The sequence below is a fragment of the Phoca vitulina genome, unplaced genomic scaffold (assembly GCF_004348235.1).
Source record: "Phoca vitulina isolate PV1807 unplaced genomic scaffold, GSC_HSeal_1.0 scaffold32, whole genome shotgun sequence".
In the NCBI taxonomy this organism is placed as follows: Eukaryota; Metazoa; Chordata; class Mammalia; order Carnivora; family Phocidae; genus Phoca; species Phoca vitulina.
Genome location: NW_022589735.1, coordinates 24100539 through 24113123, shown reverse-complemented (window position 1 = coordinate 24113123; position 12585 = coordinate 24100539). Strand labels below are relative to the sequence as shown.

General features: G+C 59.4%; 1 protein-coding gene across 1 annotated transcript in view; it reads right to left on the bottom strand.

The window, feature by feature from the left end:
• Positions 1–7298: 7298 nt before the first annotated feature.
• Positions 7299–12585, bottom strand: part of N4BP3 (NEDD4 binding protein 3) — an 8935-nt gene continuing 3648 nt past the window's right edge. The window contains exons 2-5 of the mRNA XM_032425457.1: positions 9703–10053; positions 8915–9442; positions 8307–8561; positions 7299–8194 (exon numbers count right to left, since the gene is read on the bottom strand). Coding sequence (XP_032281348.1) covers positions 7658–8194; positions 8307–8561; positions 8915–9442; positions 9703–10023 — 1641 coding nt within the window. The 5' untranslated portion in view covers positions 10024–10053 and the 3' untranslated portion in view covers positions 7299–7657. The remainder of the gene's footprint in view (positions 8195–8306; positions 8562–8914; positions 9443–9702; positions 10054–12585) is intronic.

Sequence of the window (12585 nt, the reverse complement as noted above, 5' to 3'; positions counted from 1 at the left end):
TCGCGGCTTCGGGGAGGGGTGGCCGTCCCGCGGGCCCGCGGCTTTCTGCTCGAGCGCCGCGCTTCCCCCTCCCGCGAGCCTGGAGTGGAGTCGCCTGCAGGAGCTGGGTTGCCGCTGGAAGCCGGGCTTCCCGCCGCTCGGCTGTCGCCCCCGGGACTTCCCCGGGTGCCCACAGCCGCAGGGGGAGCCGCGACCCTCCCTCTCGGCGGGAAGGAATCGGACCGACCCACTTGCGGGCCAGTGGGGGTGCGCGGGCCTGCGGGGCCGGGCTTCCCCTTCCTTCCCGGGGTCCCAGCGCCCCAACTCGGCTCTCGGAAACCCGAACCCCGAAACGACTCTGCCTTCTCGGCGCCCTGCCTTTCGCCCTCCTTCAAAATGAAGACAAACCCGAACAGCACAGTGCATGCCAGGGGTCCAAGAGTTAAGCTTTCCTGCTGTGGCTCCTTGGTGCTCTTTTTAAAAAGTATCAAGTGATCTTTAAAAGAAAAGTCCTTTTTTTTCTACCCCAGCCTCGCTGGTCCCCTAAGCCTGTACTTGATCTACCCATTAGGTATTCAACAGAAAGATTCTGCTTGGGGGTCCCAGCCCCTGTCTTGCCGCCCTCGGTGACCGCCCTCCTTGGGGGGCCGAGGAGGGGGAGAGAGGGGGATTGCACAACCGTCCTAAGGAGGAAGGGTAAAGGTTAAGAAGGAAGAGAAAGGCGGTGACCCCAAACGCAGGCCAGGACTGAATTCACGATCCTCCCAGGCCCCCTTGCTATGCAGGGGAGGGGCAGAGAAGTCCCCCAACCCCCATTTCCTCCGCAGGCCTCAGGGACTTTGACTAGAAACAGCCCAAGAGAAAAGGCTCTATCTCTGTTTCCCTGACTTCCTGCTCCCTTTGGGGATCAATGTCATTCCAGAGCAACCTCCCCTCCCTCCCCCCCACCCCCCTAAACACCTTGCACAATCTTGTTTTCTGTTTAGCGTTTGCACAATCCAGTTTTGTTTTGTTTATAGCATTTGACTCGAAATTGTGTGTTTATTCGTTCATTCTGTCTTCCTGCCCCTAACGCACACAGACACACACACACACACACACACACACACACACACACACCCCTTTTAGGATAAAAGGTCCATTGGGGCCAGGACTTTGTACTCATCACTGCTGTATCCCCAACACCATGTACTTGGAACACAGTGAGTGCTCAAAAATACTCCCAGGTAGGGCGCCTGGGTGGCTCAGTTGGTTAAGCGACTGCCTTCGCCTCAGGTCATGATCCTGGAGTCCCTGGATCGAGTCCCGCATCGGGCTCCCTGCTCGGCAGGGAGTCTGCTTTGCCCTCTGACCTTATCCCCTCTCATGTGTTCTCTCTCATTCTCTCTCTCTTAAATAAATAAAATCTTAAAAAAAAAAAAATACTCCCAGGTAGCCAATATGCTCTACTTATGAATGAGGGAACCGGCGGCTCCAAAACCATATGACACATACAGGGAAGAGGGCGGTCCGCAGCCCCACGGGGAGCCCGCGGGGGCGTCCTCGGAGCATCCCAGAGAGGCCTGTCTGTGCACCTCGAGCCTGGGTGGTCCTGGCCCACGCGGGGGCGGCGGGGGCGGAGAGTTGAGTGAACCCTTCCTGGGGCCACCGGCTAGGCTGAAGCCGCCTCCAAGCCGGCAGGACCTCACAGACCTGCCCAAACGCCCCAGGCTTCCTCACTTCCTCTGGGGGAGCCCTTGCCTGCCTCACAGCCCAGGTGGGCGTGAGCAAAGCCTGGCTTCTCCAAGGACTTTGAATGTCCCGCCCGCGCGCACGCGCATTACACACACGCACACACCCATACCAGGCCATTCCACCTCTATCTGTCATTGTCGTCCACCCCAAAGGTGGCTCTCCTTGCACGGCAGCTTTGTTACTTCTCAGCGTGCACCGTTTTATTACACAGATGATTTTGCCAATCTTTGCTCGGTGGGACTGTGGCTTTTGTTTTGTTTTGTTTGTGTTGAGGGGTGGGGCTGCTTCGAAGCAGAAAAACTTAGCAGGTCTCCACTAACGCAGTAATTGTCCCTTTAATCTTTTGCTAGTTTCCTAGGATTTGATTTTTTTTTAAATTTAACTCCTCAATACATGTCCATTTTATTTTGCAGGGGGTAGTGCAAAGTATGGCTTATTTTTTCCCTCAAATTTTTGTCCAGTTATCCCAGTACCTCTTACTAAATAATCGTACCTTTTTCCTCTCATTTGGAAGCCTTTTATCCTAACGTTAAGATTTTCTACAGAATGGAATCTATTTCTGGCTCTTCATTCTTTCCATTGAGGTGTAGTATTATTGTTTTACTTGCTACTTTGTAATATGTTCTAATATGTGGAGGGGTTATACACGGCTCACAAAGAGGAAAAAAAAGGAAAGGAAGGGTATTAAGAAAGCAGATCACTGGTTGTTGGGGAATGGGGGGAGGGCTGACTGAGACACAGGGGAATTTGGGGGGCATGATGGAGCTATTCTGTATCTTGATTGTAGTGTTGGTTATGCAACTTTCTGCGTTTGTCAAAGTTCTAAAAACTGTACTCTACAAAGGAAGCATTTTCCTGTATGTAAATTATACCTTAAAAAAATGCTGGGGGGGGGAACCAGGTACACAAAGAACACACTAGATTAAAAAAAAAGAAAGAAAAAAGGTTCATGGCAGACAAGACAAGCGTTCTCCTGAAAATACAGCCTTCCTTGCTTCTCTGAGTTGAGCCCTGGAAGGCCAGGCTAGGAAAAGATGGACCCTCCCCTGATAGCTGGTTGGGGTTAGGGCAACAGCAGGTGAGGCAGACACTGCCTACCCTTTGTGGAACCTGGGAGCATCGGGCCTCAGCCCATGGAGCTCAGGTTGCCTACTCAGGCCTCTTCCTTCCACCCTCCAGGTGGCACCCAACCAGTCTCCTCCTCCTCTCTGTTTCTGCCCCTCCTTGTAAGGCCTTGGTTTAGGCCAGGAGCAGCTACATCATTTGCAGGCTCTGGAGCAAAATGGAAATGTGAGGCCCCTTGCTCGAGCATGATTAAGAAGTTCAAGATGGCAACAGCAGATGGGGCGTGTGGGTGGCTCATTTGGTTAAGTGTCTGCCTTCAGCACAGGTCATGATTTCCGGGGTCCTGGGATGGAGCCCCGTGTTGGGCTTCCTGCTCAGCAGGGACTCTGCTTCTCTCTCTCCCTCTCTAATAAATAAATAAAATCTTAAAAAAAAAATGGCAACAGCAGCGCCTCGCAGTTAGTGTTGGGCCCTTCTGAGTGTGGTCCTGAGTGACCACACAGGTCACACATGTAAAGCTAGTCCTGGTTCTGGCCCTCCCCTTTGGCTGCCTGAGGGACCCACTCACAGCCTGAAGTCCTCCTCTGCCAACTTACCAGTCTGTCTAGGGGCTGCCTTGCCTCCCCTCAAGTCCTTCTAGACAGGACCCTCCCTCCGAACTGCCCCACACCTCCCTGTGTTCAGTTCCAGGCTGATCCTGGATGCCCTCATCCCACCCTGCTCCTGAGGAAATCCCCCCAATTTCCCTTCCTCAGAGAAGTTTATCCCTGTTAAGGAAAAAAGTACTCACGGCACTTGTCAAAGAGTGGTAAGGAAGACTTTATTCAAGAGGGGATACTGCAATGGGGGTTTTGTAGTAGGGGAGAGAGAGTGGGCTCAACTCCAAATACAACAAGGAAAAGTAGAATTGATGGCCAAGGAGCAGGTGTGGGGGATCAGTAGATGAAAAATTACTAAGAGGACACCTCCGGGGTGGGGGGGCGGGGGGACGGCCAGGAGGTAGCCTGGCTAACTGTACCTCACAGGAGTCTTGCTGAAGGCAGGCCAGCCATCACCTGGGGGATGGTGGAAGATGAAGAACCAGATTACATATGGAGGGGAGTCAGATATGGAAGATGGGGATTCTGGCTAAACTAACTTAGCAGGAATCTTGCTAGAACTGGACTGTAAAGGAGGGCTACCTTCCAAGGTCAGGAGCAAAGAGAGGTTACAAGTGCTGGACCCAAGTCTGGTCAATCTTTGTCACACACACCAGCCCCCCCCCCAAGGCACACCCCTCATCACCTGTAGTGAAAAGTGAAACAACTTTCCTCCGAATCCCACTGTACTCATGCCCCACCTCTCATGACCTATTTCACTCTTGTTTTGTTGCAAGAAATAGCACATTCTTCTTTTCTGAATCCAATATAGAGGACTAAGCCCCACCTACTCAGGTGGTGAGTTACTCAGTCTGAATTGTCACTGTGGGGCATGCACAGTCTTTGAAGAAAGGCTCCCTAATACCTATAGCCCCCCCTCCCCGGTCTCAGAGAAATGTACTTTTCCATGCTCTGCTGACCTGCCACCGTGGAGGCCCTCCGTTGTTCCCGTGTGTGTATATGTTTGCATTCTTCTGGTCTGGTCACTACCATGGACGTATGTGTGTGGCTGTCTCCCTCCCCCCACAGGGAAGGGTCATGCGGGCAGAGAGGCCTTGGCCACTATGGCTTCCTCATCTGAGATCCAGGCCTGGCCCTGAGGGAGGCATGTCGTACCTCACTGGGCAGGAAATGGTGACCAGCTCTGCAGCTCCAGTGCTTGGCCCAGGTGTCCATGAATGATGAATGAACACCCAGAGCTGGAGACTTCCCCACCCACGCCACTCCACCCCCAGCTCGAACCCATGCCAGTCAGGGAGAGGTCTGGTCCCTCTTGACTCCAAAGCCCCCGCCCCCACCCCCAGTGCCTTCTGGGCTGGAGCCAGAGCAGACTCTGGGGGTAAAAACACACAGCCCTGCCTGGCAATGCCCACAGCCCCGTGGAGAGAGACCCACAATGTCAGCAAACATACGGGTCTGTGGACGCGAAGCAGGGGGGGTGGGGGGGGAATGCCCAGGCAGGGCAGGGCATGAGTTCAAGGAAGGCTTTCTCGAGGAAGTAAGATCTGTGAGGAGGCTCTACCTGGAAGACGAGGGCCTGCGAGGGCCTGCTGGGGTCAGAAAGGGCACCATTATCTGGAAGTCAGGCTGTCAGATGCTTTGAGTGATAGACTAAGGGGGCCCAGGGAGACACTGGAAGATGTGACACTCTGAACTGTGAACAGGAGACATCAGAGGCACAGAGCCCAGCTCGGGGAGCTCGCCTCAGTTCTGGAAATTGGCTGTCTGGCCCTAGTCTGCTGGGGGAGGGGGCCTCTGGGCAGCTGAGGGGCAGGCCCACCCGGCGCAGGAGGGAGGGGCTGCTCCAGAGCAGGGGCCGCGGCCGTGGCACCTGTGATCGGCTGGTCCCAGAGCCACCCAGCCGGCTTGGGGACCTGGGAACTGGTTTGCTCGGCAGGGATCTGGTTCCCTCGGAGCCACCCCAGCTTCAGTTTTCTCTCGCGCCCTCCCCCTGCATCTGGGTCTGGCCCTGGTTTCTGGCAGAGCTGCCAAGTTTTGGTACCGCCCACCCACTCCCCGCTGGCTGTACTGGCCGGCCCAGCTCTCTAATTGCTGGGTGGGGAGCCCTTCTGCAGAGATGGTACACCGGAAGGTGGACCCCAGCCGCGGTGGGGCACGTGGGCACCCAGCCTGACCAGCTCCAGGTTGCAGGGAGGGAGTGACCCAGGCTTTAGATCACTAGAGGGTCTGGAGGGTCACTGGCCCAGAGACCTTGGTTTGGAGGGATCTGTGAAACAGGTTCCAAGGCCTGTGGGAGACAGGCCTGCTTAACTTGAGTGCTCCCAGTTTCCCTCCCCCGGCAGAGGACCCAGGCTCAGCTACACGCGGGGGTCTGTCCTGGCCACAGGCTCGACCTAAGCCTGGCCAGAGCCAAGAGGGGCTGGGCTGGGGCTGGTGGGAAGAAATGGAGCAGAAGGAACAGCCAGGAAGCAGCCCTCCCGGCCTCCCAACCCGGGAGCCCCAAACACACCCCCAGACACACCCACCACCCACAAGACGGCTCCACATCCACCTGCCACTTACATGGCCATAAACACACCATACCCACGGCAGACAACTCACACACCCCATTTTCCATCCTGAAAAGGCAGGGCACATCAGCGCATGCTCCACAGCCCCGTGGGTACCCTAGCACAGCGACTCCACCAGGACCCACTTGCTGGGGCGTGAGGAGTGGCCAGGCATGGCCTGGGAAGGGGGAATCATGGGTGACGGGAGCAAACTGGGGTTTCTGCAGAGAACTTGTCAGAGGTTGCAGCTGCCCCATCAGAGCAGGGACTGGGAGGTCTGTGGGCTGGCTCCCCTGCAGCGGGGAGCACCATCTAATTCAACCCCGAGAGCCCATGCACCGAAGGCCTAACAGACGGGAGGTGCTCAATGCCCGGCAGCAGTTACAGTGATGCGCCCATAAGGATGCTGAACTTTACTGCAAGGAGTGGGGACGGGCCACCTGCGTGCCAGACTAGGTCTGTGCTCTGGGCCACCAACCCAGGAGGGAGCAAAAGTCCAGAAGGGAAACCGGACTGCTGAGAGGCTAGGGGTGGGAGTAGGCTGGAGGGGTCAGAGGATCAGCCTGGGCTGAGACCAAGGGTCAGGGAGCCTGGTGTGGGGCTGGAGGTGGAGGGTTGCTTCCTCTCAGCACAGAGCTTTCAAGAATACAAGTCAGATCACATCTCACCCCTGCTTAAAAATATCCCTTGGCCTTCCATTGCCTACAGGGAAATGGCCACATTCCCTGCTGCAGTGCAGGCCGTTTACCAAGTAACCAACCCACAAGTTTTCTCTGCCTGTTTCCTGCACCTTCCTGGGGCCCCCCATTCCTGTGGAGGGAGGGGTGTGCCACAGGCGGACGGAAAGATGGGAGGTGCGTTCTAGGAGGGGCAGGGCCCTCCTGGAGCCTTTGGGTGCTCCAGGGGGAAGCTGTATTAGGCCAGCCCCAAACCCAGCAGGGGTCTGGGTACCCAGGGCCCAGACTTCCTACCAAGAGAATGTTTCATGTTCTAGCCATGCCTTGGTTGACTTGCCCTTTTGCTTTTTTCTGGGTTCTCTGGCCTTGTTCCTTCTGCAAAATCCCACTGGTGCTGAAGAAAGGCATTTCAGCCCACACGGGAGCTAAGGAACCGTGTGGTGCCGGGACAAAAGGATTCCTCCACTCCCCAACGCGCATGCCCAGCAGCTGCACACGCGCGCACACACACACATGGGCACAGGGCACACCCTCCCACGGACCATGACCATGGAGGGGAGCTACAGCCCAGTCAAAGGGCCCCCGACACCAACCATCCACAATTCTCTAGACTCAGGCCAGGGACAGGCCCAATGTAGCCCCTGGCGGGGGGGGGGGAGAGGGGGAGGGGGCTCCTTGTAGAAAATGTGGCTTTATTCTGGGGGAGGCCAGTGTTCCCATCCCAGCCTCCCTTCCTCACGCCTGCCCTTCTGCATCATGGGGCTCTCCATTCCCCAACCTCCTCCTCTGGGCCACCTCTCACTCCCGGGAGCGGGGCGAGGCCCTGCCAAGGGACTCCTCTGCCTGGAAGCCTTGCCCTGGCTCCTGCCGCTGGCAGCCTATCCAGCCCACGACACCACGGTAGTCCTCCTCGCGGTGGGCCTCCCCACCCCTGGCCGGCCTCCGCAGCTTCTGCCGCAGACCAGTGTAAGGAAGGAGCCGGCCATCATCTCGGGACGGGCTTGTCCAGGCCATTTTTCCGGCGGTGCTCCTGCCGCCCGCTCAGCCGCTGGCCTCAGATCTTGGAGGACTCCAGTCGAGGGCTCCAGGGCGCTGGGGGCTCCCGCAGTGCCCGCAGCTCTTGTTCCAGCGCCTGGTTGCGGCGGTACATGTCCAGGTAGCCTCCCTGGATCTCCCGCTGGTAGCGCAGCACCCGTTCTTTCTCCTCCTGCCATGTCCGCCGCTCGCGCTCGAAGCACAGCGCCTGCTCCTGGGCGCGGAGCCGCTCCTGCACCAGCTGGGCCCGCAGCTGCTCGGCGCCCCCTCCGCCCCCTCCGGCCTCGCTGCCGCCCGCCTCCGCCAGCAGCCCCCTGCTCTTGCAGTCGTCCGTCTCACAGCTGCCCGGGCCTTCCTCCCGCGGGCCCGGCTCCCGCAGGCTCCGCACCGCCTGGCGCAGCTGGGCCAGCTCCGCGTCCTGCGCCTGCGCCTGCGCCCGGCTGCCCCGCAGCTGCGTCTTCAGGCTGAAGATCTCCGCCAGCTTCTGCGCCAGCTCAGCCTGGGCCTCCCGCAGCTGCTGCTTCAGGAGGCTGATCTCTGCTGTCTTCTGGCACACCTGGAGGGACACAGGACAGGCGAGAGCGGGTAAGGGCGGGTGGCGGGCGGCAGAGGACGCGACCGCAGGCGGCGGAGGGGACGGAAGGTTTATAGGATGCCTGGTCTCTCACCTCCCATCGGGCCTCCTCCTCGGGTCGGGCGCTAGGGTCGGCCTCTGGGAGGGCGCCGGGGGGCCGAGGCTCGGGGCCCAGGCCCTGCTGCGCCCGCAGCTCTTTGCGCAGCCGCCGCTGCTCCTGCTGGGCCACGAAGAGCTGTAGCTGGAGGTTGCGCTCACTGCGCTCTGCCTTCTGAGCCACCTCGTGCAGCCGCTCCACGTACAGGCGCTTCAGCTCAGCCAGCCACAGCCGCTGGCGCTCCTCCAGCACCTACCAAGGGCAAGAGGCGCTTGCCACGCTGGGAAATCCGCACACGGCCCCGCTCCCATAGCTAGACCCCTCCACAACACCCCAGCCGTGGCTGGAGGGGAAGTGTCCCCAACACACGACCCTCCCAAGAGGTCTCTCCTCCTCCCTTCCACCCAACTCCTCGCTAGCCAGGGCAGCCAGTGACACGACATCCCCATCACGTGGGGGGTGGGGGACTGGATCACCTCCATCTTCCTTACTCTCTTGTGGCCAGAGCCACCTAGGTGAGCTGGCTGGGGCCCCTCCAGTCTTCCCTTCACCCCAATGCCAAGGGGCAGAACAGGACCCCAAGGTGTGGAGGGGGGCGCCCTCACCTGTGTGAAGGGGTTGGAGCCATCCTCATCACCAAGGCCCCTCTTGAGATCCTCACAGGTGTCGGGCAGCATGGCCACCACCTCCTCTGCAGTGGGGCAGGAGAACTCATAGGGGGGTGGTGGCTCAGGCAGGCAGCTCAGCATAGCCAGGGGCCCAGCCTCTTTGGGGACCCGTGAGGCCCGGTCCAGGGAGCCCCCCAGGTGGTTAATGTGGCCCAGCGAAGAGCTGAAGGGGCCTGGGCCGGTGCCAGGACTGCGGCCGAAGCTGCCCCCGCTGGAGGAGTCAGACAGGCTGGGCTCGGGCTCGGGGCCACCCTCATCCAGGCTGAGGGCATGCAAGAGCTGGGCGCGGGCCTGTGCCTGGCTGGCCCGGGGCCCTGGGCTCAGGGGGGGGTGGCAGGCCAGCGTGTGCAGGCTGCCATTGCTGCGCCACAGCTTCTGGCCCTTGTGGGCGGCCAGGCTCTGCATGGACAGGAAGCCTTTCCCAGTGCCCACCACGGGCTTGAACACCGATGGGCGGATGCGGCACTGCCAGGAAGAAAAAGGGCAGGTTTGAGGCCCCGGGCAGACCTCACCTCTGCCCTCCAACGTCCCCACAGCCCCCCGGGATCCTGAGACTCTGGGGTGCACATCCCCAGGGGGCGGTGACCTGTGACCAAGCCTCAGGCCGGCCTACAGCAGGAGGTTCATGTCCCAGCCCCATCCGAGGACCCGGGTCTCCGAGGGGACCCCAAGCCGCCCCCATCCCCACCCTCCAACACTAGGGAGGGAAGTGGGCAGAGATGCACCTTGTCAAAGCGACCCCGCTCGGGCAGCGAAGTCTTGCTGAAGTCGCCAGCCCGAGGATGTTCCTGGTAGTAGAGGGTGGGGTAGTCAGCAGGCTCGTTCCGAGGGGCCCTCTTGGTGTTCTTGCCGTCCTTCTTGGGGAGGTGCAGGTAGCTGAAGAGCTCACGCTGGCCCAAGCCCTTCCGGAGGAGCCCATCAGGCTGGCGGGAAGTCCGGGACCCCGCGAGTGCTGCCCGTAGCTCTTCGGGGGAGAAGTCCTGCCGTTCCAACAGGCTGCCCACGCTGCCCATGGCAATGCCAGCAGGGCCTGGGGCTGTGGCCATGAAGTTTCAACAGGGCACAGGCAGCTGCTTCTGGGGATCGGGAGGCTCCATCAGGGGCAGGTGGGCACTTGCTGCCCAACTTCCCTGATCCCCTAAAACCAGGTATGTGTTCTCTGTGTCAGCTCCCTACCTGGCCCAGGCCCAGGAGGCAGATATGGGTCCTGGACAGAATCCAGGACAGGATTCCCAGGCTGGCAAGAGAAAGGGGGTAGAGGCCCCCAAGCCACCAGCCTGGTGCCCCAGCTGCAGCTACGGGCCAGTGTGATTGGGGGACATGGGGCAACAGGCCCAAAGCAGTGGGATAGGGTCCCTCCCAGGACTGGGCCAGCTGAGGACTCAGGCTCTGTGTGACTCTGACCTTGTTCGCTCTCCTGCCAGGCTCCTCACCCAAATTGGAGAGGTGGCCTATGGCTCCCCATTCCTTCTTTTTCTCCGGGGAGGGGGAAAACCCAGTTCAGCCCCTCTTCCTGCAGTGGGTCAGAGTTCCCCAAGGGAAGCACCTGGCACGGGTGGGGTTGGGGGCTGCAGTGGGAGGGACACAAACAGGAAGGGCCTAGGGGAGGAAGGATGGCGGGAACAATGGCCAGTTTCCGGAACAGGTGTTCACGTAGTCATAGGGGCAGTGGTGGGAGACAGAGGGAAGGGACAGTGGGAGCCCCTGCCACCCCAAAACCCACCACCGGAGGGGGGGTGTCCCAGATCTTGACCCAGCGTGGGGCCAATCACGTGTGGGCCCTAGCTTCCTTGAGCAGTCTTATCACTCAGGGATGCTGGGAGGATGGGCTGAGATAACAGGACAAAGTGTCCAGTTCAGGGCCTGGCCCATAGCCAGGGTCAACACAGGCTGCCTGAAGCTGAGCTCAGCTGCTCAGACATGACCTCCTCCCCGGCAGGCGGCCCAGAAACCAGGTTAGGGACCAGCTCCCACCTGTGCTGAGATCACACCCTGGAGGGTGGGGCCTGGCCCTAGTTCCCCTCCGGATCCCCTGTCCAGTCCAGGGCCTGGCACACGGTAGATGTGCAGACAGGACCTGCCGAATGAGCGAATGCCACCTTCTTCTCTGCCTCCGCCCCCCTGCGAGCAACTGCTCCCATTCCCGTACAGACACCCAGCCGGTATGCAGCAGCTGTGCACCCCCCACCCACCCCAATTTGCTTCCGGGACACCCACTCCCACCTCAAACAATGGTCGTTAGGAGGCTCCATCTTCCTCAACCATTTCCAGGTTTTGTGTTTGTGGAAGACAAAGCTCTCTGGGAGTGGGAGGGATGGGGGGCAGGGCCCTGCTCCCCACCCCCACCCCGTGGCCAGCTAATAGCCTCTGAGGAGGTCACAGGGCACACAGGGTCGGGGGGCTCATCCAGTTAAGGAATCATAGGTGCTGGCCAGCTCCAGCGACACAGCCCTGCGTAGGGGTCTGAGTCCCATGATAGAGCTGTTGTCCCTCTTTGAAGGCAAGGGCACTGGGGCTCCCAAAGGTGAAGTGGCTTGCCCAAGGTCACAGAGCTGGTTGGAATGAGATGCCTGTGATCTCAGCAGGATGGCTGTTGAATGTCTGGGGGGCGCCGGATAGCACCCACAGCCCAAAGGGTTAGAACTGAAGTATCCTGCCCTCCCAATCTGACACCTCCTTACTGTGACAGGCCTACCCAGTGACACCCACCCATTGTGTCTGAGCCCACTCAGCTCTTGTCGCTGCTTCTCAGGGAGGTGGACAGCCAAGAACCCGGTCTCCAGCCCTGTCCTCCCACTGTCTCTCCACAGGGACCTGGCCACTATGGCTTCTCCCTTTGCCATGCCTCAGTTGCCCCATCTCTGAAGTGGGCGAGACTGCCTGCCCTGTCTTTCTTTTGGGTTTCCATCACAGAGACAATTGAGGTGAAGGGTCTCAGGAACCAGGAGCCGAGTGCAAGCATGGGGGTGGGAATGGTAGCAGGGGTGCCGAATACGCCCACCTGCCCCCAAACACAGATCCTGACTTCCTGTCTCAGGGAGGGATAAGAGGCATCCTCTGTTCCCCACAAAGAATCTCAGGTCCCAGGAGAGAGCCCTTGAACTAGAGGCAGTCATGGGCCAGAAGAGAACATACCTCCCCCACAAACCGCAGTCCAGTCAGTGAGCAGCATGGTAGTTCCTGTGTTAGAGGACATAGCACGGACGGTCACATCCAACAGCAGTCACGGACAAGGTCACCCTCACAGCGCTGAGCACCCTCTGGGACACACACATGACATGCGAATGCTCTAGCACTACACTAGCAAGAAGACCCAGTTGTCCTACTCAGCCACCAGGCTAGATGCAGAGAGGGTGTGTGTGTGTGTGGGTGTGTGTGCACGCGAGCGCGCTAGATGCAGAGATGTGTGTGTGCGTGCGCGCGCTAGATGCAGAGAGATATGTGTGTGTGCGCGCTAGATGCAGAGAGGTGTGTGTGTGCGTGCGCTAGATGCAGAGAGGTGTGTGTGTGCGTGCGCTAGATGCAGAGAGGTGTGTGTGTGCGTGCGCTAGATGCAGAGGAGTGTGTGTGTGCGCTAGATGCAGAGAGGTGTGTGTGTGTGTGCGCTA